The 27,946-nt window shown below is 43.7% G+C and overlaps 1 protein-coding gene across 2 annotated transcripts in view; it reads right to left on the bottom strand.

Moving 5' to 3' along the window:
- Nucleotides 1-12,785, bottom strand: part of Clstn2 (calsyntenin 2) — a 558,760-nt gene extending 545,975 nt beyond the window's left edge. For both annotated transcript variants that reach the window (XM_075964915.1, XM_075964916.1), the window contains exon 1: nt 12,371-12,785. In XM_075964915.1, coding sequence (XP_075821030.1) covers nt 12,371-12,485 — 115 coding nt within the window. In that variant the 5' untranslated portion in view covers nt 12,486-12,785. The remainder of the gene's footprint in view (nt 1-12,370) is intronic.
- Nucleotides 12,786-27,946: the final 15,161 nt, after the last annotated feature.

Raw genomic sequence — 27,946 nt, 5'->3', positions numbered from 1 at the left:
GGGTCTGTAAATTTCATTTCAGGGTAATGGGGTCACTATAAAATATGTGTGGTTAAAAAATTGACTCTTGGTTCTAAGATCCTTTCTTCTTACTTCCTGTTACACAGCCTAAAACTAGTAAAGCTTGCATGATCAGTGCTCCACCTTGATATCACCAGGGCAATGCTGTTCCCACCTGAGCCAGAGTTGTGGGAAGAGATACCCTGAGTGCATCTGGACCTCGCCCACATAAGGAATAGTAGGATTAACTAGAGAGTAGTTCTTACTTCTCAGAGAAAAGGAATTTCATGGGCAAAATCACGGCTACCAGGAATTTAACCTCCACTGCAAGCCCATACCACTAGCTACTGTCCTCCAGGAAAGATCCTTCCTCATGCCAGCCTCAGAAGTTCTGGGCTTTGATTGCACTGAGAAAAAGTAGTTATTTCCCTGTGCATAAAGTCACGCATTAATGCTCAGACTTGAACTAGCACTTCCTCAGATCCCTGATGTGGGAGTCTGCTGTTTTGTGTTAATTTCATTGGTTAAATAAAGAGACTGCCTTGGCCCTTTAAGAGAACAGAAAATTAGGTAGGCGGAGTAGACTAAACAGAATGCTGGGAGAAAGAAGCAGATTGAGAAGTCACCATGATTCTCCTACTGGACACAGACGCAGGTTAATATCTTCCCTGGTAAGACACCTCGTGGTGTTACAGGGATATTAGAAATGGGTTAGATTGATATGTAAGAGCTAGCCAATAAGAGGCTGGAACTAATGGGCCAGGCAGTGTTTAAAAGGATACAGTTTCCATGTAATTATTTCGGGGCATAAGCTAGCCATGTGGACGGCCGGGTGCCGGGGACGCAGTTCTGCTGCCATATTACAACAGATCCCAAAGTAAATGTCTGGCTTCGGAGGGATCCCCATTCATGCATTTAGTGGACTACAGACACAACCTGGAAAGCCCAGGTAGAAATCAGCAACCTCCCTCTGCTCCCTGATGCCCTAGAGGGCTCAGAAATTCACAGGCCTCATCACAAGTGGCCATCCCACTTGCATTGATAACAAAGCTTTTCCAATTAAAACCTCTTCCTTGCTTCTACATACACGTGCATCCAATATTACAAATTGCAAATCGTTCCTAATGATCTGTTTGGAAAGCAGGCGTGCTTCATCCACTTAGGATTTGTACAGTCTGGGGATTAATAGAATGCTGATGGGAACAAGGAGGATTCAAGGGGCGACGTGGGAGAACATCAGATCTGCAGCCGTAGAGAGTTACAACTCAATTCTCACCCGTGTGTGACCGACAATGTTCTCCCACAGTATATGGTGTTCTGTGTTACGACAAACAAGGCGGGACTCAGGATAACATGACTTCCTCTGGGGTTAATTTACAAAGGACTCTGAAGTTCACACGCCAAATTATAAACGCTGTGGAACAGCGTTCCACAGAGTGAGTGCTGTGTTGAGGAGGAAGTGCTGAGAGCTACACAGAAGCCAAGCCCTGTGCCTCAAAGTTTCCCGAAATTGCCTTGGTCCAGAAAAGAAGGAACATGATGGTGTCTGTATCCTCCCACAGCAGCATAAACTTCTAAGACAAGGTTTTCTTCTATCAGGACACAGCTCTGAAAAGACGCTTCAGACCCACCACAGTTGGCATTCAGCATGGGCAAGAGCCTTGTTCCGAAGGATATGTAGCCAGTCACTGCCAACCTATTTTCCATAATAAAAGGTGTGTCCCACAGACCCCTGGGATGGGTGCCAAAATTGGCTATTACTTGAGAAATACTTGATTTAAATTACTTGAGTGTGGTTTAAACACAGCAGACACCTGCCTTCCTCATATGTTCACCTACACTGACCCAGACAGTCTGCCATGCAGTTAGAGCATTATCGTGTGAAAAGCAGATACCCAAAGACAAGAAGAAGAGAGCAGGCATCCTGTGCCACTACCACTTGCTAAGGCCAGAGATGTTTCCTTCCTGATGAGATGATGAGGTGGAGCATGAGGATGCCAGTGTCTCATAGACTTGGGTCCAGAGCGCAGCAACTCCAAATTTCCCGTGGAGGAGGCCTTTTAGCTGGAAGTGTGAGCCAGGTGACACGGTGTGAAGATGATGCTCAGAGCCAACCCATCCTTGGTAAGATTGGCTTGTTCTGGCCACACTGTCCAGTTGATTGAGAAAGCACATCAGAAAGCTATCATAGTGGGGTGTTAGGGAGTGGCTTCCAGGAAGAAGCCCTTGGTGCCGCCAAGGATAAGCAGAGAGGTTCTGAAGTGTTTGGTGCAGGCAGATACGTTGCAGAATGGAGAGGGTGGGAATGGAGAAATAATGAATGTTGAGGCAATAATTGTGCAACTGGTACACTTCGGGGAAAAAATGGTGGGACTCAGGTTTCCTAAGAGGAGATTTCCAGGAAACAATACATCTTCACTGAAAGATTTTGGGGCTCTCCCTGGCTCTCATTCCCCTCCTAAGGAGAATTATTGCAGGGGAGCTACAACTAAACTTCTGAAAGACAGAAGTGGAGATGAGGCAGGAGATTGTTCAAAGGGGGAAATGACAGAAGTATAATTAAAAACAAACAACCTTTATTCATTGCTTCTAATTAAAATAAGGGTATATATCATTGAAATGTCCTATATATAATTCTAAAATTATTAATCAAGGAATGACCATCCCTACATTGCTTCTGATGCTGTAATTAAAGCATAAATAATTGGCTTTGCTTTTAGAAAAATATGGAGAATAAGAAGGAAGTCAGGATTTTGATGGACATTGCATTGAATCTATAGATTGCTTTTGGTAAGAGTGCCATTTTTCCTATGTTAATTCTACCTACCCAAGAGCATGGGAGACCTTTCTATTTTCTGGTGTCTTCTTCAGTTTCTTTCTTCAAAGATTAAAGTTCTTGTCATACAGGTATTCCACTTGTTTGGTTAGAGTTACGCCAAGATATTTTATGTTATTTGAGGCTATTGTGAAGGGAAATGTTTCTCTGATTTCTTTCTCAGCCCATTTATCATCTGTGTACAGAAGGACTACTGATTTTTTTTGTGTGTGTTAATCTTATATCCTGCTACATTACTGAAGACATTTATGAGTTGTAGAAGCTCCTTGGTAGAATCTTTAGGGTCACTTATGTAAACTATCATATCACCAGCAAATAGTGAGAGTTTGACTTCTTTTCCGATTTCTATCCCCTTGATCTCCTTTTGTTATCTTATGGCTCTAGCTAGGACCTCAAGTGCTATATTGAATAGATATGGAGAGTATTCTATTGACAACCTTGTGGCTGAGAGGTACTTAAGGAAATGCTCAACATCCTTAGCCATCAGAGCAAAGCAAATCAAAACAACTCTGAGATTCCATCTGAAACCTGAAAGAATGGCCAAGATCAAAAACACTGATGACAGCTAATCCTGGAGAAAATGTGGAGTAAAGGGAACATTCTTCCATTGTTGGTGGGAGTGCAAACTGGTACAGTCACCTTGGAAATCAGTATGGCGATTTCTCAGAAAATTAGGAAACAAGACCTAACAATACCACTTTTGGGTATATACCCAAAGGATGCTCAATCATACCACAAGGATATGTGCTCAACTGTGTTCATAACAGCATTATTTGTAATAGTCAGAACCTGGAAACAACCAAAATGCCCCTCAACCAAAGACTGGATAAAGAATATGTGGTAGATTTACACAATAAAGTACGACACAATGGAAAAAATAACGACAGCTTGAAATTTGCAGATGAATGGACGGATCTAGAAAACAGCATAGTGAGTGAAGTGACCCAGACCCAACAAATATCATATGTACTCACTCATAAGTGGCTTTTAGACATAAAGCAAAGAATGCCCAGCTTACAATCCACAATCCCAGAGAACCTAGACAACTAAAAAGACCCTAAGAGTGGATCTAATCTACATGGGAAGTAGAAAAAGATAAGATCTCCTGAGTAAATTGGGAGCATGGGGACCATGGGAGAGGGCAGAAGCGGGGGTGGGGAGGAAAAGGGAGAAGAGCAGAAAAAAATATATAGCTCAATAAAAACAATTAAAAAAGAAGGAAGCCAGACAGATGCACCCGGCCTTAGTTGTAGTATCCTTTCACTTTGGTTATGAATGATCTTAGCCCCCTTTTCTGTTCTAAATAAGAACCCACATTACCATAAACAAAAGATATCCAAAAGGAAACGTAACTAAAACTTGGAAAATGACATGTACTGAAAACACTGTGCTTGCCCCTTTTCAAGCAGCCGGTGAGCTTCCTGAGAGGTAGCTTGGCTTTTGGCTCTTGGCTTTAAAACCCAGTTCACCATCTCTCCCAGAGATGAGCTGCCGGGAGCAATCTAAAGTCATGAGAGGGGATGTGAGACCCTGGACCAGCCATGTGGGCTTCACTGTCCTTGCACATTGTCTGAAAGACTAAAGTTACTTATTTCCTAACTTGAGATACATGGAGAAGAATCCTTCACATTCCAAAATTGCTCCCTGTCCCCTTAATTTTATGTCTAGTCATGAGTGATCCATCCTTTTACGTTCGTCATTCTCTCAGTAGGTTTGGCACCATTAGTTACAAAGCAGACCATTAGGTGAGACTGATTGCATTCCAAAAGGGCAAGATTTGTAGACTGTAGTCTGAACCCATCCCTAAGAATGTTTAGGTCTGAGAACTTGAAGGTACAAAAAAAGTTAGAGAAATGAACAGCCATCAAACCCATATGCACTCAAGCTGGGGATGTGCTTAGTCCCCCTCCATGAATATTCATAAGCTTCTAAACACAACATGCTCCATTTCCTTCCTTTCTCCATGAGCATATTTGTCTCCAGAAGCCTCTGCAATGACAGGAAGACTTCCGCACACCATGAACCCTGTGCAGGATGGGGTAATCCTAGTGGCAAGCTGTAGCTTGAGACTCAGCTATCCCCTCAGTATGCATTCCCTGAGAAACAAGTGTGAGGCTCAATGGGGAGTAGTGGGTCCTCCTCTTCCCCCCCCCCCAGCAGTTGAAGGAATAGAAATTTTGCCTCTCCCCAAGGCAGGCTGGAGGAGAAACCTGGAGCATGAGGCTTAAGCTTCCATCAGTTCCTTGCTTCTTCTCCACTGACCTCTTAACGTCTTGGACACAATCCATCCTCTGAATCCAGAGGGTCAAGCACAGTAATGACAGAGAATCAGCAGCCCCCTAAAAGAAGACACCCCCCTGGATGCTCACATAGGCCCACAGCTATCTACCTGCACCTATTTGAGCAGATCCTGTCCCTCACCAAACTAAAAGTTGATGAGGCATACCTTACTCACCAAACCAGAAGTTTCTTTGCAACATTTAGCCTGAGAATGAGGCAGACGTGTCTCTGGCTTTGGATATAGGGTGCTAAGTGGTTCCTGGCAGCGGGAGTGAGAACTCGTGAATACCTACCCGTGTTCTCAAACTATGCAAGTCCAGAGAAACCACTGCTCCAGATGAATCAGAAACAACACATCCTAAGACTGAGACTTCAATATTTCTGAAGGGTCTCCTTTCTCCTGCCTTCCAACTTTGATATATGTACTTACTTATCAAGGGTCTGGGGGGGTTAATTGAATTAATATATGTAAAGTGCTTTAAGTTTGAGCAGAATGCACAATATAAATGAAAGTGTCACTAAAAAGGTTAATCTAATTTACATCTAACACTTTCAGTTCGTAGTGTTAATGAACTATATCCTTTTAGAGAGTGATTAATTTATAGAAATGTGATTATTTTTCCTAATGCTATATATGGGTCAGCTTCTCCTATTACTATATCTAATTTTATAGGAAAACTCAACGTTTTATAAATGAAGATAATAAATCAAATGCTCCTGTAATGGTTATAGTTCATTAATTACAAGGAGACATGTATTAGATTAACATTTATCTGTTTTAATTAATTTGATGCAATGCAGTTATCCATGAAAACTGGAAAATGTACACATCAGCTTGACATAATATTAACAGTTTTGCTGGTATCTGGCTGAAAACTCTGGGCTTGGCACTGCTGAACTCAGTGTATGACCATAGGGACCATTAGCAGCAACGTGGCATGTACATCAAAGAACTGGGAAGGAATTTCTCACTAAATTCAAACTTCAGAAAATATAATTAACTGAGTCTATAACACAAGATGAATAGAGAATGATCTAAGGTTTTGTTTGGGGGTTTGGAGTCTCAAAGTCTCAAAACAAATTTCTTAAATATGATCACTTTATTTTCTTAGCTACTTTACCCCTTCAAAGGACAGGCAGAGCTGTCTACCTGAATACCTGAAACTTTTGAGGACGTGGGCACCATGGAATCTGTCCTGCCTATAGAAATACAGATGCCCAGAGGATCAGAGTCCAGAGACCCTCCAAGCTCATCAGTGAAACCAGATGACGAGAGCTGACAACCACAGCCTTTCTTTCCCTAACACCCCACGGTGATTTTCTAGTCAGACTTGAGCAAAGGCTGCGTATTTATTTATCCACATAATGAAACAAACATCGTGGGAAAAGAGTGGCAGAAGACACAAAAATGTGCTTTTATTTTAAATTGACAATTTTCACATGACAATTCAATGCAATGACTCCAAAGAAATAAGTCAAAATTGTGGCTGATTAGACATTCTCAGTCACGGCGAGACCAGGATCTGCAGACTCCAAGTGCAATTTAAAGGGGCATCTCGGAGGGCTGACTCCTTCACACGTCTTAGTGTGTGGTTAATGTCCTGAGCCCGCTGCAGGGTTGGGTATTTTAAACCCCTGCAAAGCAGAGGCTGTAAGCTGGTAGGGAAATGGCCAGACCAAAATCAAGAAGTAGCCTGGTGGTGCGGGTTGACTCCTGGAGCACTTCTGAGAGCTATGAGAGGCACACTCTCGAATAGAGAGCTTAGCAATGGTCTCAGAGGGGTGAGTGGCACATTTCCCTTTAGGGAGCCACAGTCCTCTATGAAAAAAGGTAGATGACATGCGCTTTGAAGGAGGAAAAAAAGGAGGTGAAGCATGGGAGAACAAAGCCCTGCCAGAAAGTAGATCATCAGGAGAAATGGAGCGGTACAGCGAAGCACTGTCCGCCTCAGAAACTCTTGGAACAACAACAACAAAATGCCCCCCAGGTCCTCCCTCAGGGCAGTTTCACCCTTGGTAAGAAGTGGTCCAGGAACCAGCCTTCTCTTCTTGATGTGAGACATCGCAAGCTGGAAGGGTTTGGGGGAAAGGAGACAAACAGGCTCACTCTAAATCAATGGGGGGGGGGGGGGCTAAGAGTGACGCTTCCACTAAATCAGAATCGTGCAGCAATTTGGAAGGATTCTCAGACCGAAAGTCAGTAGCTTTGGATCCCATGGAGCCTCTGCGACCTCCCTCAGGGCCTCCCTCAAGCTCACAGCAAATCACTCTGCTAAGCGAGACTACCTGAGCAGGGATGCCATGTTGACCATACTGTTCCGGACTGGGAATTTCAGTTCTGACACATCTGTGAGACGTTGAACAAGTTCTCTTCTTTCATGGGGCTTCTGATCCCTTCTCCTAGAGTTTGTGAGAGGGTCAGACTGTGACAAGAGCTTTAAGATGGCCTCTGAAAGGTAGCCTGCTTTCACCACGCATGCGCACATCTATCAGCTCCAGAGCCGGGATGCAGGCGATGGAACCAAAGCCAAGTGAGCTTCCTCCTCAGTTTTGTCAGTCCACCAATTAAGGGCATTCTTAGTACTTCGCATTTACCTGCCCTTACCCAGCCCTGTCCATTGACCCAGTCCCTACTCACCCACCAAGACCTGTTTCATTTTCTCCATTACGCTTCCGCTTCTCCTAACCTGGACAGTCCCCCCTCACCAGACTTTGGGAGCTCCATACTTGTTTTGGAGCTTGCTTTATTGTCCTGATTCCCCTCAGATGGGAAGATGGAGGCCGGAAACTATACTTGCTGACCAGGCTAAATAACAGAAGTCACAGTAGGTTAGGATGATGCTAACTCCCTCACAGGCATTTTTCTGCCTTCTGCCTTCTGCCTACTCCTGCCTCCTATCTGTGTCGTCCCCACAGCTCAGTCCTCTCTTCTCCACAGCATCAGTGGTTTCAGTTCAGTTGCTACCAAGCCCTCCCCATGGTCCTTTCTTAAAACCTAATGTTCTGATGGAACCTTTCCCACGGGGTCCAATTAGTCCTGGGCTAGGTAATAAAGAAGAAGACGATAATGAGTCTCAAGCAGTCTTTTGGTCATTCTAGTTTGGGTCACCCTCATCCATGTAAATACAAATCATCCCAAATGCTGTGGATGTCACTGATGAAAAGGAACACTTAGTTGCTGTCTAGGACAGCAAGCTGGGAGGCAAGCTAGCAGCCCGGCAGATGATCTGTTCTTATAACCCAAATCGGCCCACATGAGCTCCTCCTCCAGGGACCAGAAGCTCTCCCAGATCTCTGGGGCTTGTACTTGGAGATACACTTGCTTATTTACATGCGTACAGCACAGTGCCAAGCCTTACTCTCAGCTGGCTCTGCCTGAAGTTTCAGCCTGGCCATTAGAAAGGAAAGGTGGTTTCAAAGGCATTCAGAGAGCAACGAAAGGAGCAGGTGGTCTCGTGACGTACACCAAATGTGTGTATGTGCACGAGTGTTTATATGTATATGTGGTGTTTGCTCATATGTGCACTTCCTCATACAACGAGAAACTAAAAGACAGAGAGAATCAGGTCTTAGACACTATGCCCAGGTGTTTAGAGGGTTGACCATCAGAGTTAATGTTTTTTTCTTTTGTTGTTTTCATGTCTTTTACCCCACAATCTGAGATAGCAGCTTTCTGAACTCTATTCTGACAACCACCTTACAAGAGAGGCCTATCTCTGTATCCCCACTTTAAAGATGGGGAAACTGTGGGTTAAGGGTTTAATTCATTTGCCTAAGATTATCTAACGAAGGAGTAATAAAGCCAAGATTCAAAGTCAAGTTTCTCCAACAAGTAAACACAAATTTTACTTTACAGGACAGAAGAAAATTCTAAAATGTTTATGGAAATAAAAAAAAAAGGACAGCACCCGAGAATGCATGCAGGTGCGTACACTGAGCTGGACCCTGTTTACTGCTCATCTCGCAACTAAAAACCAGCCCAAGCCAGATTGCAGGCTCCTGAAGGCCCACAGATCAACCTGGAATCAGGCAAGGAAACACAGGCTTGTCTGAGGCAGAGGCATGACTCTCTGGAAGGGGCCAGGCCAGGAAGGTTCCTAGAGAAGCCCATGCCCACATCTGACCACATTTGGATGATAATGAGAATCAAGCTGAGGAAGCCCTTCTAACCATAAGACCAGAGGTGACTGGGTATAACTGCGGGTCAGAGGAGACACTAATTCAATGCAGGGGAAAGTTGGGACCCTTGTGCCTCAGTCAGAGAAGTGACCCCTAAGGGCCAGCACCACAGGAGTCCACAGCACCGTTCAGGACAGGTATTGAGTGTGTAATATTGTGCAGCATTCAAAGGTGGCTTTGAGTCTGTGGCTGAAAGGACAAGGCTGCTCCCTTAAGCCAGAACACTGGTTTGCACAGACACAAGCAAGTTCTGGTTCCCCACCCCGCACACAGCCTGCTCACATGCTAGGGGAGACTGTAGTAACTGATAGCCTGCACTCAAGGACTGTACTCAAGGACCTCTCTGCTGGGAGTCTGGCAACTAGAAAGAGAATGGATACTGAGCTCTTGATGCTGTGAGGTCACTGGCACTTTACCGCATGGCCCCCTCAGGTGACTGGCTGCCTGGAGTTCATTGTCTTTCTCTCGGCTAAGTTGTGCCCCTCTCTAGAATGGTTTCCAGTATATATAAGCTGGTCCAGTATATATAAGGCATAGGAGGGTAAGGAAGCAGGCTCTAACTACCCAGTCAGTGTATTGTTTCTGAACTGGAACATGGTTGCACTGCAATTTCAACTATTGGTAAAAACCCCCAACAGCTGGCAGCTTCTGGGTCTTCTGCAGCAAGAAGGGAGAACACATTGCTATCCAGACACACCATCTTACAGGGGTTCACGGCCAAGAGAGCACTTCCAAACAGTTGTCCAGAGTGTGTGTAGTACAACTCAGAGACTGCTTACGACGCAGAGACTGTGTACGACCCAGACAGGCTGCTCCATGCTCCTTCCCAGCTGTCTTCTTTCTGCCTGTGCTAGGAAGTGCATTGAGAAAGAAAGCGACCTCTCTGTTCAGTCCCTCTCACAGGCCCATCTTCTCTTTCTTGATGATGGGAATTGAAATGATAGGAACCTTTAAAACATCCATGTCAGAGACACAGACACAGAACACACAGTTTTATGGTCCCTCTCAAATATTCCTCAGGGATTATATGATTTAGAAATATAAAATTTAAATGCATTGAAATAAGGAATGTCTGTCCTGTAAATATCAGCTCAACTGTTATAATAAATGTGTCTGCTGTAACCAAATATTACTCGTGTCAAAATAGATAAATAAATAGCAAATGGTGCTCTTTGCAGCCTCCTAGTGGTTGCAAGGGGAACGACAAGAAGAATTCAGAGATTAGCTCTCATTCTCAAGGCCCATAGAACAACAAAAAGCTTGGCTTTAACCACGAAATAGATATGTTCTAAGTGAAGAAAATAAACGAGCTTATAGGATTATATATGTATAATATGTATAACACACACAGAGCCACACTCTAGATCAGCGGAAGCCTGCATTGCCGCTGATTTCCTTTGTCTCACTAGTCTCCGATTTCCCACTCTCACCAAACAACTAAGCAACTTGTTACACACAAGGAGCTCTCTTCTCAGATGACTTCTTCCCTGGTCTTTTCTTACTGTGAGCTGCCTACCCTCTTTGTCGACAAGGGCTTATAAAGATGCCACTTACTCTGCCACAAAGTGGTTGATAGCCCCGGAATAAAGGAATCTGCCTGCCTATCAAAGTGTGTGTACGTACCATTTGGACGTTCGTGGTTTTCTTTATTCTTATTGCAGCGTATCACATTGGTCCCTTTATACAGACATATACTTTCTAAAAGGCATTTTCGTGATGGTCTTTTCAAAGACGAAACTCCTTGTTAGGAATGGGGAGGGTGGATGTTAGAATGACGCTGCTGTATAAAACTTTTTCATATTATGCCACCAAAATTTAATAAATGAAAAGAATAGAAGTATCCCCCATCTCTAATTTATCACTTGCAAATGACAGGCGGGGTAGTTCTCAAAGCCCAGACAAGGCGAATGGCCTGCTTCCCCAACTCCCCAGTCACCAGAGAGATCCAGTCTGCTGTGTGCTCCTCCCTGCTCTGCTAGCAAGCCTCTCTAAATCGGGCTGTCTCTAGTTGTGAGTCTTTTTCCAACAAGGACAAACTGCCAGTCTTCAAAATATCTCCAGGCAGGAATTCCAAGGACCACATAATCCCTCACCTTCACCTGACAGAAACCAAAAGCACATCCTCCTCGTCAACAGCGCAGAGAATCAACAAGTTACCACTTAAGCCGAGCGCTCCATCCTGAAATAAGTCAGAGCCTCCCCTGAGCCCACCACCATCCACCCCAACCCTGCTCCTGCGATGCCTCCCAACCTCCAGCTACCGCGTGACCTTCTGTTCCAGTCCCGCCCCCTAGACGCTGGCTCCCCAGCATGCGCTCAGCCCAGCGCTCCCTGGCAGCTGTCAAAGTCTGGGGCTCGCTGGCTTCTAGGTTCGCCCTGATAGCGCCAGCATGCATGAGAATCTTGGAGGGTTGGAGAGGTCAAGATCAATTAGAAAGACCAGAGAGGAGCTCCGGGCTCGGAAACTCGGACCTCTGGAGAAAAGCAGAGTGCGGCAGGAGGGACCATCACATCCCGCGCTTCTTCCGGACTCTGCCCATCGTGAGGGTGTGCGTTCCCAGGGGACCCAGAGCCTGAGCTGCGGAGCCTGGGGAGCGCCCGGGTGCGGGCAAGGCTTTCAGATGCCTACAAGTTCCCAAGCCATCCCCAACCTGGAGTACCAGTCCTTCTCAGCTCGCTCCTCTGAAGACACCCCTGGTTCTTGCCCCCAGGACAGTAGTAGACAGACACCTGTCCCCCGCCCCTCCCCCTGCCGCCTACAGCGCCTGTACGGGGTCCTGCTCCAAGCATCTCTGAGCCGAGCCCGCGATGCTCCCCACCCAACACACAGGGCCCCAAAGTTCTCTGCACTCCATAGACCTCGCCTTCTCCTTGGCGCCAGGACCCCGCCCAAAGAATGGACCGGAAAACCTCTTGGGTCCACAGCTAAGGGCGCTGACTTCGGGGACCTTGCGCGCGAAACCGAAGCTGCCACAGGAAAGGGTGGGTACTGAACGCATAAGTCCGCGGTTTGCACCCTCCTGCCCGCCTTGCCTGGCTCTTTCCTGGTGAGGAAGAAACTTCCCCAGCACCCACCTTTCGCCGCGAGGAGGCGGCGCCGCCGGCTGTCCCCGCCGTCGCCACTGCCGCCGCTGCTCCCCACGCCCAGCGCCAGCAGGAGCGGCACCAAGCACAGCCTCCTCGGCAGCATCCTCGCCGCCTGAGCCGCTACCGAGGTACTGCCGCCGCCGCCTAACGCTCGCTGCCGGTGTCCCCCTGTGCCCGCCACGGGTCGCCTCGCTGCAGCTTCTGGGTGAGCTACAGGCGCCGCCGCCGCCGCCCTCACCCTCGGCCTCCGCTGCCCTCCGCCGCGCAGCTCGCTTGCCGGCAACAGCAGCACTCACTGGCGCGGACCGGAGCGGCTCAGGCGCTCACCCCGGGACGGCCCGTGACGTCACGAAGGGAGGGGGTGGTTCGTGCATATTCATGAGACGCGGACATTGGCGCCGGGTTGTGTGCTCCTCCGCCTCTCAGCTTCATGCCCCCAACTTTCCACAGCCATCCCCAATGCCGGGCACTTGTATGATCCCCCTCTGTCAGGCGCAGGCTCCCGAAGGACCCTAAAGGGAGGCTGCAGGGAGCCTTAGGGCTTGGCGTCCCCGCTGCATCTCTCCAAACTGCAGCTGCGAGGTGCGGTGAGCTCCTCCACAAAGTGATCACCTGCGACCTGAGGATCTTCTGTAAGGACGCAGGCGACCCTATCCTGGTGTGCCCTTTGAACCGACCTCCCTGAGGAAGGGGCAGGTACTGTCTCTCAGGGCCCTGCCCCTGGCTGTGGTCTAGAAATGGACGCTCTATGCCGCCTGGTCTGGGGAGGGCGCCAGGCTCTCGCTAGAGCTGCAAAGCGCTGGTGCCTCTAGGAGTTGTAGGGCAGAGATCGCCTAGGACCTGCGTGGCAATGCCCGGCTCTGCGCCATTTCAGCCACTGCTGGAGTCAGGCACTAGCTGAAACAGAAAAAGCTACCTTCAGTCTGCAGTGGGAACCACATTCAAACTTCCCCCTCAGAAGTTAAGACTTTTTCCCACTGTCTTTAGAGCATGCCATGCCTTCTAAAATCTCAAGCCGGGGAGCATCGTCATTGGAAGGTAGGATTCATACTGTTCTCCACACCTTCAAACACACTCAAGCTTCAAAAGGACCAAGACCGTTCCCAGCAAAACCAACCAATGGCTCACAATAAATCACTGGCTGTATTTCACTAGGTGTGCTATTTTCTCACAATTCAGGGGTCAGATAGAGTTGAGAAATGAAGTAAATAAAAAAAGCACAGAAACAAACAAAATTATGCCTTCGTTCATCATTCATTCAAGACATTTCTTGAGCACTAAACAGATTATGAATGCAGGGTCAAGCAATAGAGAACGCAAGGGTCCCCCCCCCCCCCCCCGAGAAGCCAAAAAGGGGATAGACACAGTTGAAGTCCACATGCTATGGTCCTAAACATTCTTCATGGTCCTAAACATTCTTTATGGTGTTGCTCAATGTGAGCCTTTACAAATCAATTACCCAAATGTGTATATTGCAACAGCGACTAGACAGCATCTCATAATTAATAAGTGTGACTTAAAGCACACAAGCAAGACATAAAATGCATTAAGAGCCTTCTGCTGCCCAGCCTCCCTGTGTGGTCCTGGCAGCACACCTGGGGCCCTGTGGTGGTGAAAGCAGACACTTCAACGGTGGAGGTGACAAGAGGTGCTTGGGAACAGCTGCGAAGCCCCGTGGCCACAGGGGGCCTAGAGCTCACTTCTCCTGCAGGCCCCCTTGAGTCCACTGAGCAACACCTGTGCAATGGCTCTCATTTCATACGGGAGGAAGTGGGGGCTTAGGAAAGTCAGGTTGCTCCCTTCCCCAAGGTAAAGACCTAGCAAGCATCAGGCCAGCATCAAGACCTCACCCTTCTCAGATTTGAAAGTCACAATCCGGAGAATGGGCTGCGGAGGTGGACGCTGGCGGCGGAGTCAGCGAAGCCAGTGATGAGAAATGTCTGTTTGACTAGTTTTCTGTCATTTGTGCTCCATCCAATGCAGCTGATATTTCCCCCCTTCTTCACTCGAATAAGAACCTCCTTGCTGACTAAACACTATCCTTCGAGGCCTTGCACTGACTGTTGTTAAAAATCAACTGGTCCCAAACATGTGACAAAAAGTTTCAAATCCAGACCAAATAATGAGAAGAAGAACACAGAACTAATTTCAAAACACCCTGAAACAGAAAACGGCTAGGAAAAAGCACTACAGGGAAACACAGTAAGTAGGAACAGGGAACTTAAAAACAGGCCATCTGTGGCTGCCGTCCATCTCCCCTCCTCTGGAACAGGGGTAAGAACATTTTCCTAGAAGAAGTAAGTGCTGCAGGAGTTTCAACCTAACAAGCTGTCCAGTCGTGCCTCTGTGGAGCTGTTTCCCATGGTGACTCTCTGCTGCTCCAGCTCTGAGCTTGGCCGCGTGGTTGGCTTTGGCTGGAACAGTCGCGGGCTTGACTTTTTTCTATTTCTTGGACCCCTGCCACTGCTGTGAGAAGAAACTCATGCTGAACCTGCAGGAAGGTCAGAGACCAACACAGGGCAGAGCTGAGCCATCCCAGCCAGCCAAAGCCACTCTAACCTGGTCAGCACAAATGATCCACAAGTTGACCACAGACACGTGAGCAAACTCAGGCAAGCGATCTTGGCTGATGCCAAGCCTGGCCCGCATCAGAACTGTCCAGCTGACAGCTGAGAAATAGAAATGGCTGATCCATTAAGTCACTGTGTTCGAGAGTAATTGATTAAGCAATACTATAGCCACTGCTTAAGGTCAGTACAAGAAGTGAAAAATGAATGCGAGACACTCAATACGCTGTGCATGGCCACTGTTTAATAATACGAATATGTCTCCTTCTTCGCCTACTTTCCAAGTCTCTGAAATTCCTGCCATAACCATGATTCAGCTTTCTTGGGTAGGGGAAAGACAAAATGACCTGGGTTAGAGTAAATGAAAATAAGAAACTTTATCTTAACGATACTCAAACCGCAAGAGCTTCCATTCACGCCATGTGCACAGCACTTCCACCGGGCCACTCCAGGAACAAGTATTCCCTCAAGCAACCCAGCAGCCAATGGATCCCATTCTCTCAGTGCTGGACTGGGTAACAGGGTCCTTTAATTCTTGCAACAGCGGTTGCTATTTCCCATGTTATTGTTGATTGCATCTCTACCTCCCAAAGTTTGAATGACTTTCACATAATTGTGCAGAATATCAATTCACATCTGCCTAATTCCACATCCCGTCTTTCCCCCATATGTGATGGTTTCGGGGAGAAGCACGGGAGACCAATAAGCAAGGAAAAATAGGTTCAGATCAGAAAAGGTAGCTTTGGGGTTTGACTTTTTAAATCGTTTATTCTTCATCACCACTGAGTAATGACCCTTTAACTAACCAGTTATCACCCAAGCGGTGATACAAATCTCTGAGTTTGTGGAGGCCACGCTCCTTATCCTTGATTCATTCTTGTTCTCTTCAAGGCCTCGCTCAAAATTTCACGAGCAGGATGACGTAAGGCCTGGGTTGCTAAAAATCCTCGAGCCTAGGGCAAGGCAATAGTGAATCTCGGGCAATTCTTCTGGGTCAATAGTTTTAATAAATAAATAACTCCTGTGCCCCAGAAAATAGAATCTAACAGGAACAGATCTCACACGAACACAGCGGTTCTCGCTCGTTGTCACCGTGGCCATTAATGCCTTGCCCAATTAAGCCACAAAACACAGCCCCTGAATAATTGAAACTGAATAAATGAAGAAAATAAATAAATGATACCTACTTATGGAAACTGATTTTTTAAAAGAAAATTAAATGGAAACTTTCCACATGACCCACATTTATTTCTGCTAAGAGTAAGTAACTTCGCAAGGAAGGCTGGGAAACTGATGTTCAGAAAACTAGAACTGCATATGTTTCCCCAATTCCATCTCTGCAGGTAACACGGGGGCTCTGTGGCCCCAGAGCAACTAAGCACATCACTGCGTTTTCCACATTGCTTTGAAAAGTCTGATGCAAGGACAGCTACTGCTGCAATAGGAATTTGTTTGTTTGTTTGGTGGATGGGTGGGTTTTGCGCGGAGAACGTAGAAAGCCTTGAGTAAGTGTGTAAAAAAAAAAAGGTTGAAATCTTGAGTGAATGTATATTGTTGACATGGGCACAGTCATGTCAAGAACCTAACACCTCAGACCCATGGGAACGACAAAGCCTTCCCATCACCACAGGGCAGGATAAGGCTTTGAGGGATGCCACAGCCTTCCTTTGGTCTGGGTCTAATGTTGGCAGTGTGTAAAAGAAAAAATCTACCTCCTCCAAGCGTCTACAGCCTGAGACTGCTGCCTGAGGATACCTGCTGCACAGAATTGCTAGTTCCCTCCCCTGTGCTGTGCACTACACACTGAGGATCTGGGCTGAGCAGTCGGTCCCACTCCATCAGCGTGCACATGGTCCACATGACCCCAGATTTTCTGTATATGTGTCTGTGTGTCTGTCCTTTCTTCGTTGTTCAGTCACCTCAGTCAGTTCAAGTCCCATCAGTGATGGACACAGCATTTGGGTTGGGTTTGCTTGTTTCTGTTTTTAAGTCTATGTATTTCTTTTTAAGCAAAAGTAAGAAATTCTTGTTCACAACATAATTCAGTTCATGTTCAATGCTGTTTGGGCTTTGATGTTTTATGCTTATCAAGGAAGAATGTCCTGATCAAAAGGAAAAAGAAGAAAGAGGAAGAGGAGAAGAAGGAGGAGGAGGAGGAGGAGAAAAAGAAGAAGAAAAGAAAAATAGATGTCATTCATTACAGTGGGACATTATTCCTAAACACTCTCCTATGTTCATATATATATATATATATATGTATACATACAAATATATATGTATATTTATATCCTGGGGTAGTTCCTGTGAAAACAGCCATATAATTCAGCAACACTTCTTTCACTGTAAGATAGAATTTCTGTCTCCTTCCTTTGGATCTGAGCTCCGACTTCAGTATCAGTGACATCATGTGTCTTCTCAGGGCCAATCATAAGAGCTTCTGCCTTGTTGGCTAGGATGCTTATGTATGAAGGTTGGAGCTTCCATGTGACAAGTCCAGCCACCTGAGACCACCAAGTGGGGCCATTGCAAACATGTGAAAAGGTTTCATGATGTAAGAGCGATAATCTGAGTTAAATCCAACATTTGAGTCACCCAAGATCCTCTAGATAATCTATTTGCTAGCTATAAAATAACCACATCTCCAGAATTCACCCCTCCTCCAGATATTTCGATTTTCCCAGATTTAGCCTTAGGTTACTGTGGAACAAGGTCAAGTTATTTCCACTAAGTCTTTGATCCAATTCATGGTCAAGGAATCCAAGAGTACAATCAAATGGATGTACAAAGCACTAAGGTTTGGTATGGTTTAATGTACATCAAGAATAATGAGAAAATCTTTATTCTCATTTTTCCTATCATAAAGTCTAGTAGGAAAGAAATGTGCTGGGTAAATCAAGTGTAAGGAGCCTTTTTGAGTAGCTCAAATGTTGAGACTTGCAAAGATAAAGCAATGGAATCGGTTTTTACAAATTGAATCCGTGAAACTTAAGAACAAGAAAGAAAGAAACTTCTAGACTCAGGTGGGTTGAGGTTATAACCATAGTTCAAGTGTTTACCTCTGGGTATCTCCCGAGAAAGCTCCTTAATATTTGTACCTCGGGTTTCCTTTTCTAAAAATGGAGACCAAAGAAGCATGCTTGCTTTGGGAGCTAAATGGAAAGCAAGCAGCTAAGTCCTCTTTCTGTCATATGGAAGGGAGATGGTGGTCACTCGGTGGTACATAGGTTGCCAATAGCTTATACTGACTCTTGGTTCATCATGTGATGTTTCTATCCGATACAGATAAATGCACATGGGTATGAACACACATGAAACCACACTAGTATGAAGCAGGAACAGTACACTCTACCTCATTGAACTCAGAAAAAGACCGAAAAATAGGTTTCTCATTTCTACTAGATGTCTAAGAAAATTAAAATGTCTAGGTATTAAGTGGCCTGCGCTCGGAGATTAAGGAATCTACTTGTGTGGAGTCAAGGAAGTCCTCAGTGGATGTGTATTGTTGGCATAACCACTGTCATGTCAAGGACCCCAATGCCTCAGACCCATGGGGATTAGAAAGGATTTTCCCTGGTGACCAGAATTGTGCAGAAGTGAATTGTTAAAGCCTCGGGCTAAGGCTTTGCCATGGCAGCCCTGCTAAGGAAGCCACATAGCACAGCATCTCTCTCTCCTCCCCACCAAACCTACTCAGAGCTGCCTCTCAACAGAACCTCTGCCACCTCCCCAACACCCCTCACATAATAGATCTCCCATCCAACTCACAAAACCCTCCTGGACCAGCTCCCGCTGGCTTCCCGGACCACTCTGTTCTCATCGTTGGCCTCTGGGCCTTTGAGCTTTGGTCCTTCTTTAGCTTTCAACTATGCCCCAGGATGGTACTTCCTTCATATCACCATCTGACATTCAGAGTTGATTGTAAATGACACCTGTCTAGAGGCCACCAGGCACTTTCCAGCATCCTCTCTTTGAAGCATCTGAACCACTGCTTGTTAATACTTTCCTTCTGAATTTACTCCCCATTGTTACTTTCCTCATTAGTTTCCAGTACTACCCCAAGAGAAGGCAGCCTGGAGGAGGGGATAGACCCACTAACCCAGCTTAGGAATGCAGTGCCACTCGGTGAATGAGCAAATGAAAGAACATTTTGCCTTTGCATTTTTCTCCATTACTTGCTATTTTTACTGTATTCCTAACAGCCTGTTGCAAATCCACTTGCATGGACATTGTTCTTACAGATGTCTAGCACTTCTGTCTCCATGCGGGTTCAGTGTGATGCTGACAGATTCTTTCGTGAGGGCTGGAGAGCAGGTGCTGGAGGAGGCAGTGTGTTTAAAAAGTAGCTTGTGTGAGTGGTGCTGTCATTTTCTGCTTAGAGAAACAGAAGCACAAATGTTGCATTGCTGGTTTGAGGTCACACAGGCTGGGCTAGATTCTAGTTCTCTTGAGTTTTGGTAGAAAGCGAAGTCATAAATATACAAACACTGGTGCTTCAGATGCCTGGGGCTGACTGTGCTGGGAGTCGGGATTTGCTTTCTACTCGATCAGAAAGGGTCCCTTGTAAGAGAGTGAGGCCACAAGCATATATTCTCTTTCCAGGCTCAAAGGAAGAGGCTGCCTGTGCCTGCTCTCCAGGCCCTGTTTGAGGATGACAAGCTGGCCCGCAAGAGCACTCCAAGGAAACCATTTCGCCTAAGTAATTTTAAAATTTTATGTCTTTCAATTTCTCAGTATTTAAGAATTTCTTTTCCAGGTTGGCATGGTTATGGGTAGTGAATCATGTGTCCGAAGGGAAAGGATCTATTATATCACCTTCCTAGGACACTCTGTAACATCTGGAATGTCAAAGGCGGTGCGGAGTGGACGGCACATGATGAATGGTAGGTATTTGCCAGTGGAGGAATTGAAGAAGGTTGTAAACCTGATGCCAAGCCTAAATGACTACGTGTAGCTCCATTCCTGCTTGAGTCCACAAGTAACTTAACACTGGAAGCTAATGTCGTTATAAGAGACTCAACCATTTTGTGTTGTTATTTAGAGTTGGAGAACAAATACTCTTAAACCCAGGCTACTAAAGTCCAACCTAAATGCATTTCCTTCAAATTGATCTGAAGGTTGATTTAATCCTGCAGCTGCCTAGAAAGCATGGTGCATTAGCATGCTCGAAAAGCAGCTACACAGACAATGCTGAAGAATGTTGAGGATTTACATAATACACTTCAGATACGTGAACATGAATGTTCATCCTTTGCAAGCAAAGACTGAGGCTTCTTTTAAACCTTTCAGAGAAACTGATTGCATACTGCTATTATCAAAGTGTTCGGCCAGGTCTCCAATTAGTAAGTTATCTAATACTCAATTTTTGTTAAAGAGTGATTGTGATACAGATTTTCCAGACAATCAGGGCTAATTTACAGCTATTAGGCCTGCATGGAAAGAAACTCCAAGATGAACAAACTTACTGAAGATAATGTGTTAGAAGATCAGAACAAGATCTAAATATTCTAAAAAGTATTAGTTAAAATGATGCATGCTTCAAGTGATGTGCATATATAATAGCAGCAAAATACTAGACAAAAATCATGTGGAAACCAGGATGGAGAGGCCAGGAATAAAATATTCTAACTTCTGTGTGTTGTCCAAAAGCATAGACACTGACCACTTGTCAATTATTATTCATGAAAGTCTTCTTATCAAAACCCATGAGGCTGGGCCTGTGAGATAGCTCACTGGGTAAAGGTGCTTGCTGTCAAACCTGATGACACAAATTTGATACCCAGGACGCACATGGTAGAAGACCAGAATAATCATCTCTCAGGGATTGTCCTCTGGCCTCCACAGATGAACCATCATGTGTGTACCATGGCAAATGAGCCAACACTGCCCAGTACACGATAGATAGATGATAGATGATAGATAGATAGATAGATAGATAGAAAATAGATAGATAGATAGATAGATAGATAGATAGATAGATAGATAGATGATAGGTAGGTAGGTAGATAGATAGATAGATGATAGGTAGGTAGGTAGGTAGATAGATAGATAGATAGATAGATAGATAGATAGATAGATAGATAGATAGATGATAGAGTACATTTTTAAAGTTGAGGGTGAAGAATTAACAAGAAGATATAAAACAAATGGCTCAACTTGCAAAAACTTACTGAGAAAAGAAACATAGAAGAAAACATCATATACTCAGTAAAGCAATCATTCTCAACTTCCTAATGCTACAACCCTTTAATACAGTTCTTCATGTTGTGTGACCCCCAACCATAGAATTATTTCTGTTGCTACTTCATAATTATAATTTGCTACTGTTATGGATTTCAATGTAAATATCTGTGTTTTCTGATGCCTTAGGTGACCCCTGTAAAAGTGATCGTGACCCACAGATTGAGGACCTCTGCAATAGACAATAGTAGAGGAACTAAGATAACACAGGCAGGAACCTGAGAGATGGAACAGAGGGTGAGAGTGCTTGCTGCTCTTGCAGAGCATCAGAGTTTCCTTCCCAGCAACCCATGGGATGCTCCAACACACCTCTAACTCCAGCTCAGAGGTAACCAGTGCCCTCTTGTGGCTATCATAGGCACCTGTATGCTTGTGTGTGCACACACAAGCACACACACATGCATTCAGACACACCCAAATAAAAATTTAAAAACATGTTTATGAAAGCACACAGGGGAAGATTGGCTAGAACAAAGTATGGTGAAATGATAAACTCAAATACACTGTTATTAAATAGAAAGTGATTAAGCTCATGGATTAATTATAGAGATTAGAAACATATTTCAATGCTGCCTTAAGCTGTTTATAAGTGATACATTTACAAACTAAAGTATACAAAAAGTTGAAATTTGCAATATAGTAGAGTGATGTGGGAGTCCCATCTGTATGCTGTGAATACAATTGGTTAATTAACAAAGAAAACTTTCTTGGCCTGTTGATAGGGCAGAACTTAGTTAGCTAGGCAGGGAAAACTAAACTGAATGCTGGGAGAAAGGAGGTGGAGTCAGAAAGAAGCCATGGAGCTGTTGTTCAAGACAGACATGTTGGAACCTTGCTGGTAGGCCATGAGCCTCGTGGTAAAATATAAAATAATGGAGATGGGTTAAATTAATATTTAAGAGTTAGCCAATAAGAAGCTAAAGCTAATGGGCTAAGCAGTGATTTAACTAATATGGTTTCTGTGTGATTATTTCAGGGCTGAGCAGCCGGGAATAAAACAAGCAGCCTCCGACAACAGTGGAGTACATATTTACATGTGTATTTTGTGTGTATCATATACATAGATGGTACACACACACATATATTGAAACACACATATACATGAATATACATCTTAAGTGTTGCATTTAATTTCTAGATAAAATAAAATTTAAAACAAAAAAGATTATAAAAATGATTATTATATAAAAGTGAAATTTCAATTTGTTAGGAAGGTATAGTAGTTCTATGCTTTTCTTATATTTAATAACATAATCTCAAAATGTATAAACCAAAAATACATCATAAAAACCAATTGAAAACCGTAACAAGCATCATTATCATACTTTACTTTTTTAATATGTGGGTCAAACCAATACAATTTAGCAAGGCTAGAGGGAATCTGAACACCACTCATAATTTTTTCTCTAGTGATGGACTTCAATGCAGCAATTAAGTCTTTGAGGAGATAAAATTTCATTGTCAAACATCCAGTTGAAGATTTGCAAAGCAATTACTAAGAAATATCAAGGAATCATATATCATGTAGATAATATTTTAATGCCATGCGCTAAAATATAATTAGTAACAAGAATTCTTTTAAAGTGTTGACACTGTTTGGAATAGGGGGGTGCGTATGAGTGCTTAATAATCCACAGGGAAAGTAAAACACAGATAAAGACATTTAGAACTAGAGACTGGTGGAAACAGTACCAGGTGCACACAGAAGATGCTGAAACATTAGTGAGAAACTGACCTGCGTGCATCTTGGGAAGGAGAAGGCTGGTGCTTCCCAGTATACACTCGACTTCCAATGTTGGAAAGTGGATAATAATAGTGAAGATGGTGCGCCATCACCGAATGACAGAGAAATGATGTGTAATAGAGAGCCAAGAAATAGATGAAACACGCACAGAATCTTAATGTGCACTCAGATGGCAAAGGAGAAAGAGGAAGGACCATTTTGTCAATGGCAAATAAAAAAATACCAGGGGGAAGAAAGGCGTAAGTGTAAATCTTAAGAAAATTTTAGGAGAATGTTTTTGTAATAAAAAAGAGGGAAGAATTTCTTAAACAAGCAACAAAATACACAAATCATTGTTTGAGAATATTGATATATTCAGTACATTGAGATGAAGACCCTGTGTTAATTTGGGGGCTAAAATAAAGAGAAACGTGACACCACCGGGTTAAAATTAGTATCTGCAACTGTGACAAAGAATTGGTCTGAGAATTTATGAAGAATTCTAAGAATCCTTAAGAAAAAACATAAACAATTAAGAAAACAAGAAAAATATATGTTTAATCTATTAAAATCTAAATGGTAAATAAACAACAAAAATGGCTGCTAAATATCATGGGTCATTAGGGAAATAGACTCAAACCAGGAGCTTATCACTTCACACTTGCCAAATTAGACAAGCTCCAAAGGGTTTAATAGCAGTGGGCAGTGTGAGAATGGAAGATGCTGGGACTATCCAGGCATGCTTATTAAGAATATCCCGGTGCCGCATTTAGAGAATTATCACACAAATGCTCCTAAAATCGAGTGAACAAAAGCAAATTAGAGTCACAGAATCAGCCATATTGAATTAGGAGCCCATCACATAACGACTGAACCTCATCTAAACTAATTGCATACACAACGATGGCGTCCAAAGAAGGTAATATTGTGAGGTACCACCGCTAGAGAAGACAAAATTGTACCTGTACCACCAAGTTATGACCTTTTATAAAAACAAACACACAACATTCACTGAATGTTTTCATGAGTATGAATTAGGAAAAATGCAAATGCCTTCAACAGAAGACGAGTTTGCTGTGATGTTTTCATTCTGAGGAATATTATACAACAGTGAAACCAGATGCAGCTTCTTATATCCAAAGGGAAAACAAACACTATGACAAAGTGCAAGCTAGGAGTCTCCGGCCTCAGCCATAGGCTGGGCAGAGATGAACGAACCAGACATGGAGAACAGCTGAGGCAAAAAAACAAGGTTTCTGTAAGGCATGGTTGAAGTGAAGGCGGGAAGTCGCGGAAGTGCGTGAGCACAAACGGTGGCAAGGGGAGGGATTCAGTCAGCCTGTGCACCTTTGACTTCACCAATTCATTATCTAGAGTCTAATTCTACCCTAAATAGCAACTCTACAAGGGCACTGGATGAGACTTGGTATCCGCACAGACAGACAAGAGACACGGAGGACACCGGTCTGTTTCAACCTCAGTCCTGGGGAGATGAAGAAACATGTCCCTCAAACATTCATCTGTAAACAAAGGTGTGTGTGTCTGTCTGTCTGTCTGTCTGTGTGTGTGTGTGTGTGTGTGTGTGTGTGTGTGTTTAATCAATACTTCTTGGGTATTCTAAAAAGAGGTTGAGCAGAAAATGACAATCTCAAGGTAGTAATACTGGGTGGGAAAAGAAACAAATGTATTCCCCGAGGAGTGAATTATCACAAGGGTCTTAAAGACCTGACATGGGCTGTTTGAGGTTAAATATGCAATGTGAAATTAAAACCTCACTACACAGAACTGAGTAGGGGCCAGCAAGAACAACAGATCACTAATTCATCAGATACTGAATCCAGAGAGATAAAATTTAAACAATTAAAAAAATAGACACCCCGCCAAAAATATGAGTTTGAAAAACATACAAGGGGCCACTAATGAGTTAGCAGAAATGTCATCAGAAAGATAAACACCAGCGCTTGGGAAATGGCTCGGTGGGTAAAATTAGGTTTCCCAAGCCTGGGGACCTGAGGTAGAGCCCCCAAATCCACAGCCAGCTGTGCTAACTTCACTTGGAAGAACCCAGCAATGGCAAGATGGGAGGCAGAGACAGGCAGATCCCTGGGAACCTAATGGTCAGCTGGTCTAGCTCACTCAGTGGAAGTCTAGGCCAATGAGAAACTGTCTACAACAAAGGCTGGAAGACTCCTGAAGAATGTCACACAAGGTTGTCCTCTGCTTCACACACACACACACACACACACACACACACACACACATACACGTGTGTTTACGCTGCCCCATATATGTGTGTATATATACATGTATATACATATATACTTATAATACAGTTACCCACATATAACAATACATGTATTGTATGTATATGTAGGCAACAATAGAATGTATTGTGTATATATATAGATATCTATATATACACACAATTGAAATGAACTTTAGAAATAAAAAATATTCATTGAAATAAAAGGCACCAAATGGACAAGTTAATCACCAAATCTTATTCAGCTGAGAAGAGATGTTTTCCATAAAAAAAGACCCAAATAAGTACCCAAGATGATGAGAATAAAAGGATACAAGAGGCAGAGTACATGAATGATGGGGGAAGAATCTTGTATTAGTGGAATTCCAGAACACAGGAGAGAAACAGCAGTGCAGACAATATAAAAGCTGAAAAATTTTAAGAATGTTCTAGAAATGTGAGAGCCACAGAGTCATGAGTACAAAGATTCTAATAAATATAAAATAAAGCAATGATTTTTTTTTAAATCCAGACCACACTACATAAAAGTTAAACCCAAACCTTAATAGAAAAGGGGAAAAATCTTACAGGCTACCAGAGAGAACACTGCAAAAGGATGACTTGCTGCTGACTTTGCCATGGTAATGGTGGGAATCAATCTGCAGTGTGCTGAATGAATATGTCTCTCAAGGGTTAAAATGGCATATAGCCGTCTGCAGGTAAAAATAGAAATACAAGAGTGTTTACTTAAATGATTCTTGCTTATAACACTTATAAAGAAATAAGGCAAACACCCATGCCAGAAGGGCACTGTGATTCTTGGGACCTCTGCCTGACACAGGAAAGCTGAAGCTGAGATTAGTTAGTGCAATAGACAGACTTTGAAGACAGAGAGTAAGAGCCACTAACAAGAAACCTGGGTAACTTAGAAGCCGGGAAAGGCAGAACACTAGAGACTTTCCCCAAACTTTCAGAAAGGAATGTAGCTCTACTATTACCTAGGTTTATGCTCAAAGAACCCCCTTTTTCAACATCTTAGCTACAGTGCTACAAAATAATATGTTTTGTTTTGAAGCACCAAATTGGTAATTTTTACAGAATTAATCAGAAACTAATACAAACAAGGAGTAAAGGTATTGATGGAGAGTTTTCTAAATAGAAACAGTTAAAATATAAAATAACAAGTTTAGTTTCTGTTTTGAAGGAAATAGACTGCATTTAAAATGCAATTTCTAGAAAATATATTGTCAAGGGTCTATAAAGATATTAAAGCTCCACGGTGATTCCAACAAGGAAATTAATATAGGTACTGCTTACCGGGGAAATGGAATAGGAGTTAAAGAGAATAATAAATCATCTAGATAAAACATATGTGAGAGATAGCCAATATCCTTTGGGTTCGTTATAGTGCCCAAGGGCACGTTTCCAGTTTTCTTAGGGCTCAAATGCAAACATCACCAGAGAAAACCGTATCTGCCCCAGCAGCTGGTGGAGAACGATGTGGATATAGTGTTGTTGGGGCCTACTGTAACCTACCCCCCAGGTTAAAAGTAAGGGTCACAAATAAGAGAGGTATGAAGCCTTAGAACTCAGGAAGTTTTAGGGGAAGCAGCTGGTTGAAAATGAAGCCATGGGCTGGAATGACTGTTCCCTGTGGTTCAAGGATAACTACATAGGCTGAAAATCAGGTGGAGTCACTATAACCTGCTCTAACTTGTGATCTGCCCACTGCATCCACTGTAAAGGGAGACAGAAGATGTGACTACCAAGCAAGTGTAGTCTTAAAGTAGCTTAAAGTAGCATTCAAACTAAAACAAACAAATGCACACAAACACACAAAAAGAAAAAACTAAAGTCTTCTCAAAGTAAAGTAGCAAAGTGAACAGACAACCTAGAGAATATAAAAATAGAATAGAAAAAGGAGTTACTATATAGAACATATAAACAACTTGAAAAAATAAACACCAAATCATCCAGTCAATACCTGAAACAAAACACCAAATCATCTAGTCATTGTGTGAAACCAAAAGCATCAAGGCATCTAATCAATATGTAGGCAGATGAATTGAACAAATGTTCCTCAAAATGAGAAAAACTGACAAATTAATATTAGAAGGGAAATTCAACATTTAATATAAGAAGAAATGTTCAATGCCCATCACCAGTAGAGAAATGCAGATTGAAGCTCAACCTTATGCCAGTCAGAGTGGTTATTATCAAGCTCCCAAACAAGAAATGCTAGAGAAGACATGGGGTTGAAGTAACTACTGTGTACACTGGTAGGAACTGGAATCAGTGTATCCACTCTGGAAAACAGTGGTGTAGGAGGTCCTTCTGTTTGTGTGTTGCTTTCATTGGTTAATGAATAAAGAAACTGCCTTGGCCTAGTTGATAGGGTGGAACTTAGGTAGGCAGAGAAAACAGAACTGAATGCGGGGAGGAAAGAAAGCACAGTCAGAAGACACCCCATGGATCTTCTGCCTGAGACGGATGCAGTTTAGAATTTTACCTGGTAAGCCACTGCCATGTGATGATACACAGACTAATGAAGATGGGTTAAACTAATATCCAATAAGAAGTTAGAGCTAATGGCCAAGCAGTGTTTTAATTAATACAGTTCTTGTGTGGTTATTTTGAGTATAAGCTAGCCAGGCAGCCGGGACAAACAAGGGGCCCTTTCCTTTCAACAAAATACAAATAATAAGGTGAACATGTGATCCAGTGATACCATTTCTGGTATATATACCCGCAGGGATTCAAGTCAGCACACCAAAGAGATACTTGCACAACTGTGT

Source organism: Microtus pennsylvanicus, chromosome 3 (genome assembly GCF_037038515.1).
Source record: "Microtus pennsylvanicus isolate mMicPen1 chromosome 3, mMicPen1.hap1, whole genome shotgun sequence".
NCBI lineage: Eukaryota > Metazoa > Chordata > Mammalia > Rodentia > Cricetidae > Microtus > Microtus pennsylvanicus.
This window is presented reverse-complemented; position numbering and strand designations above follow the sequence as displayed.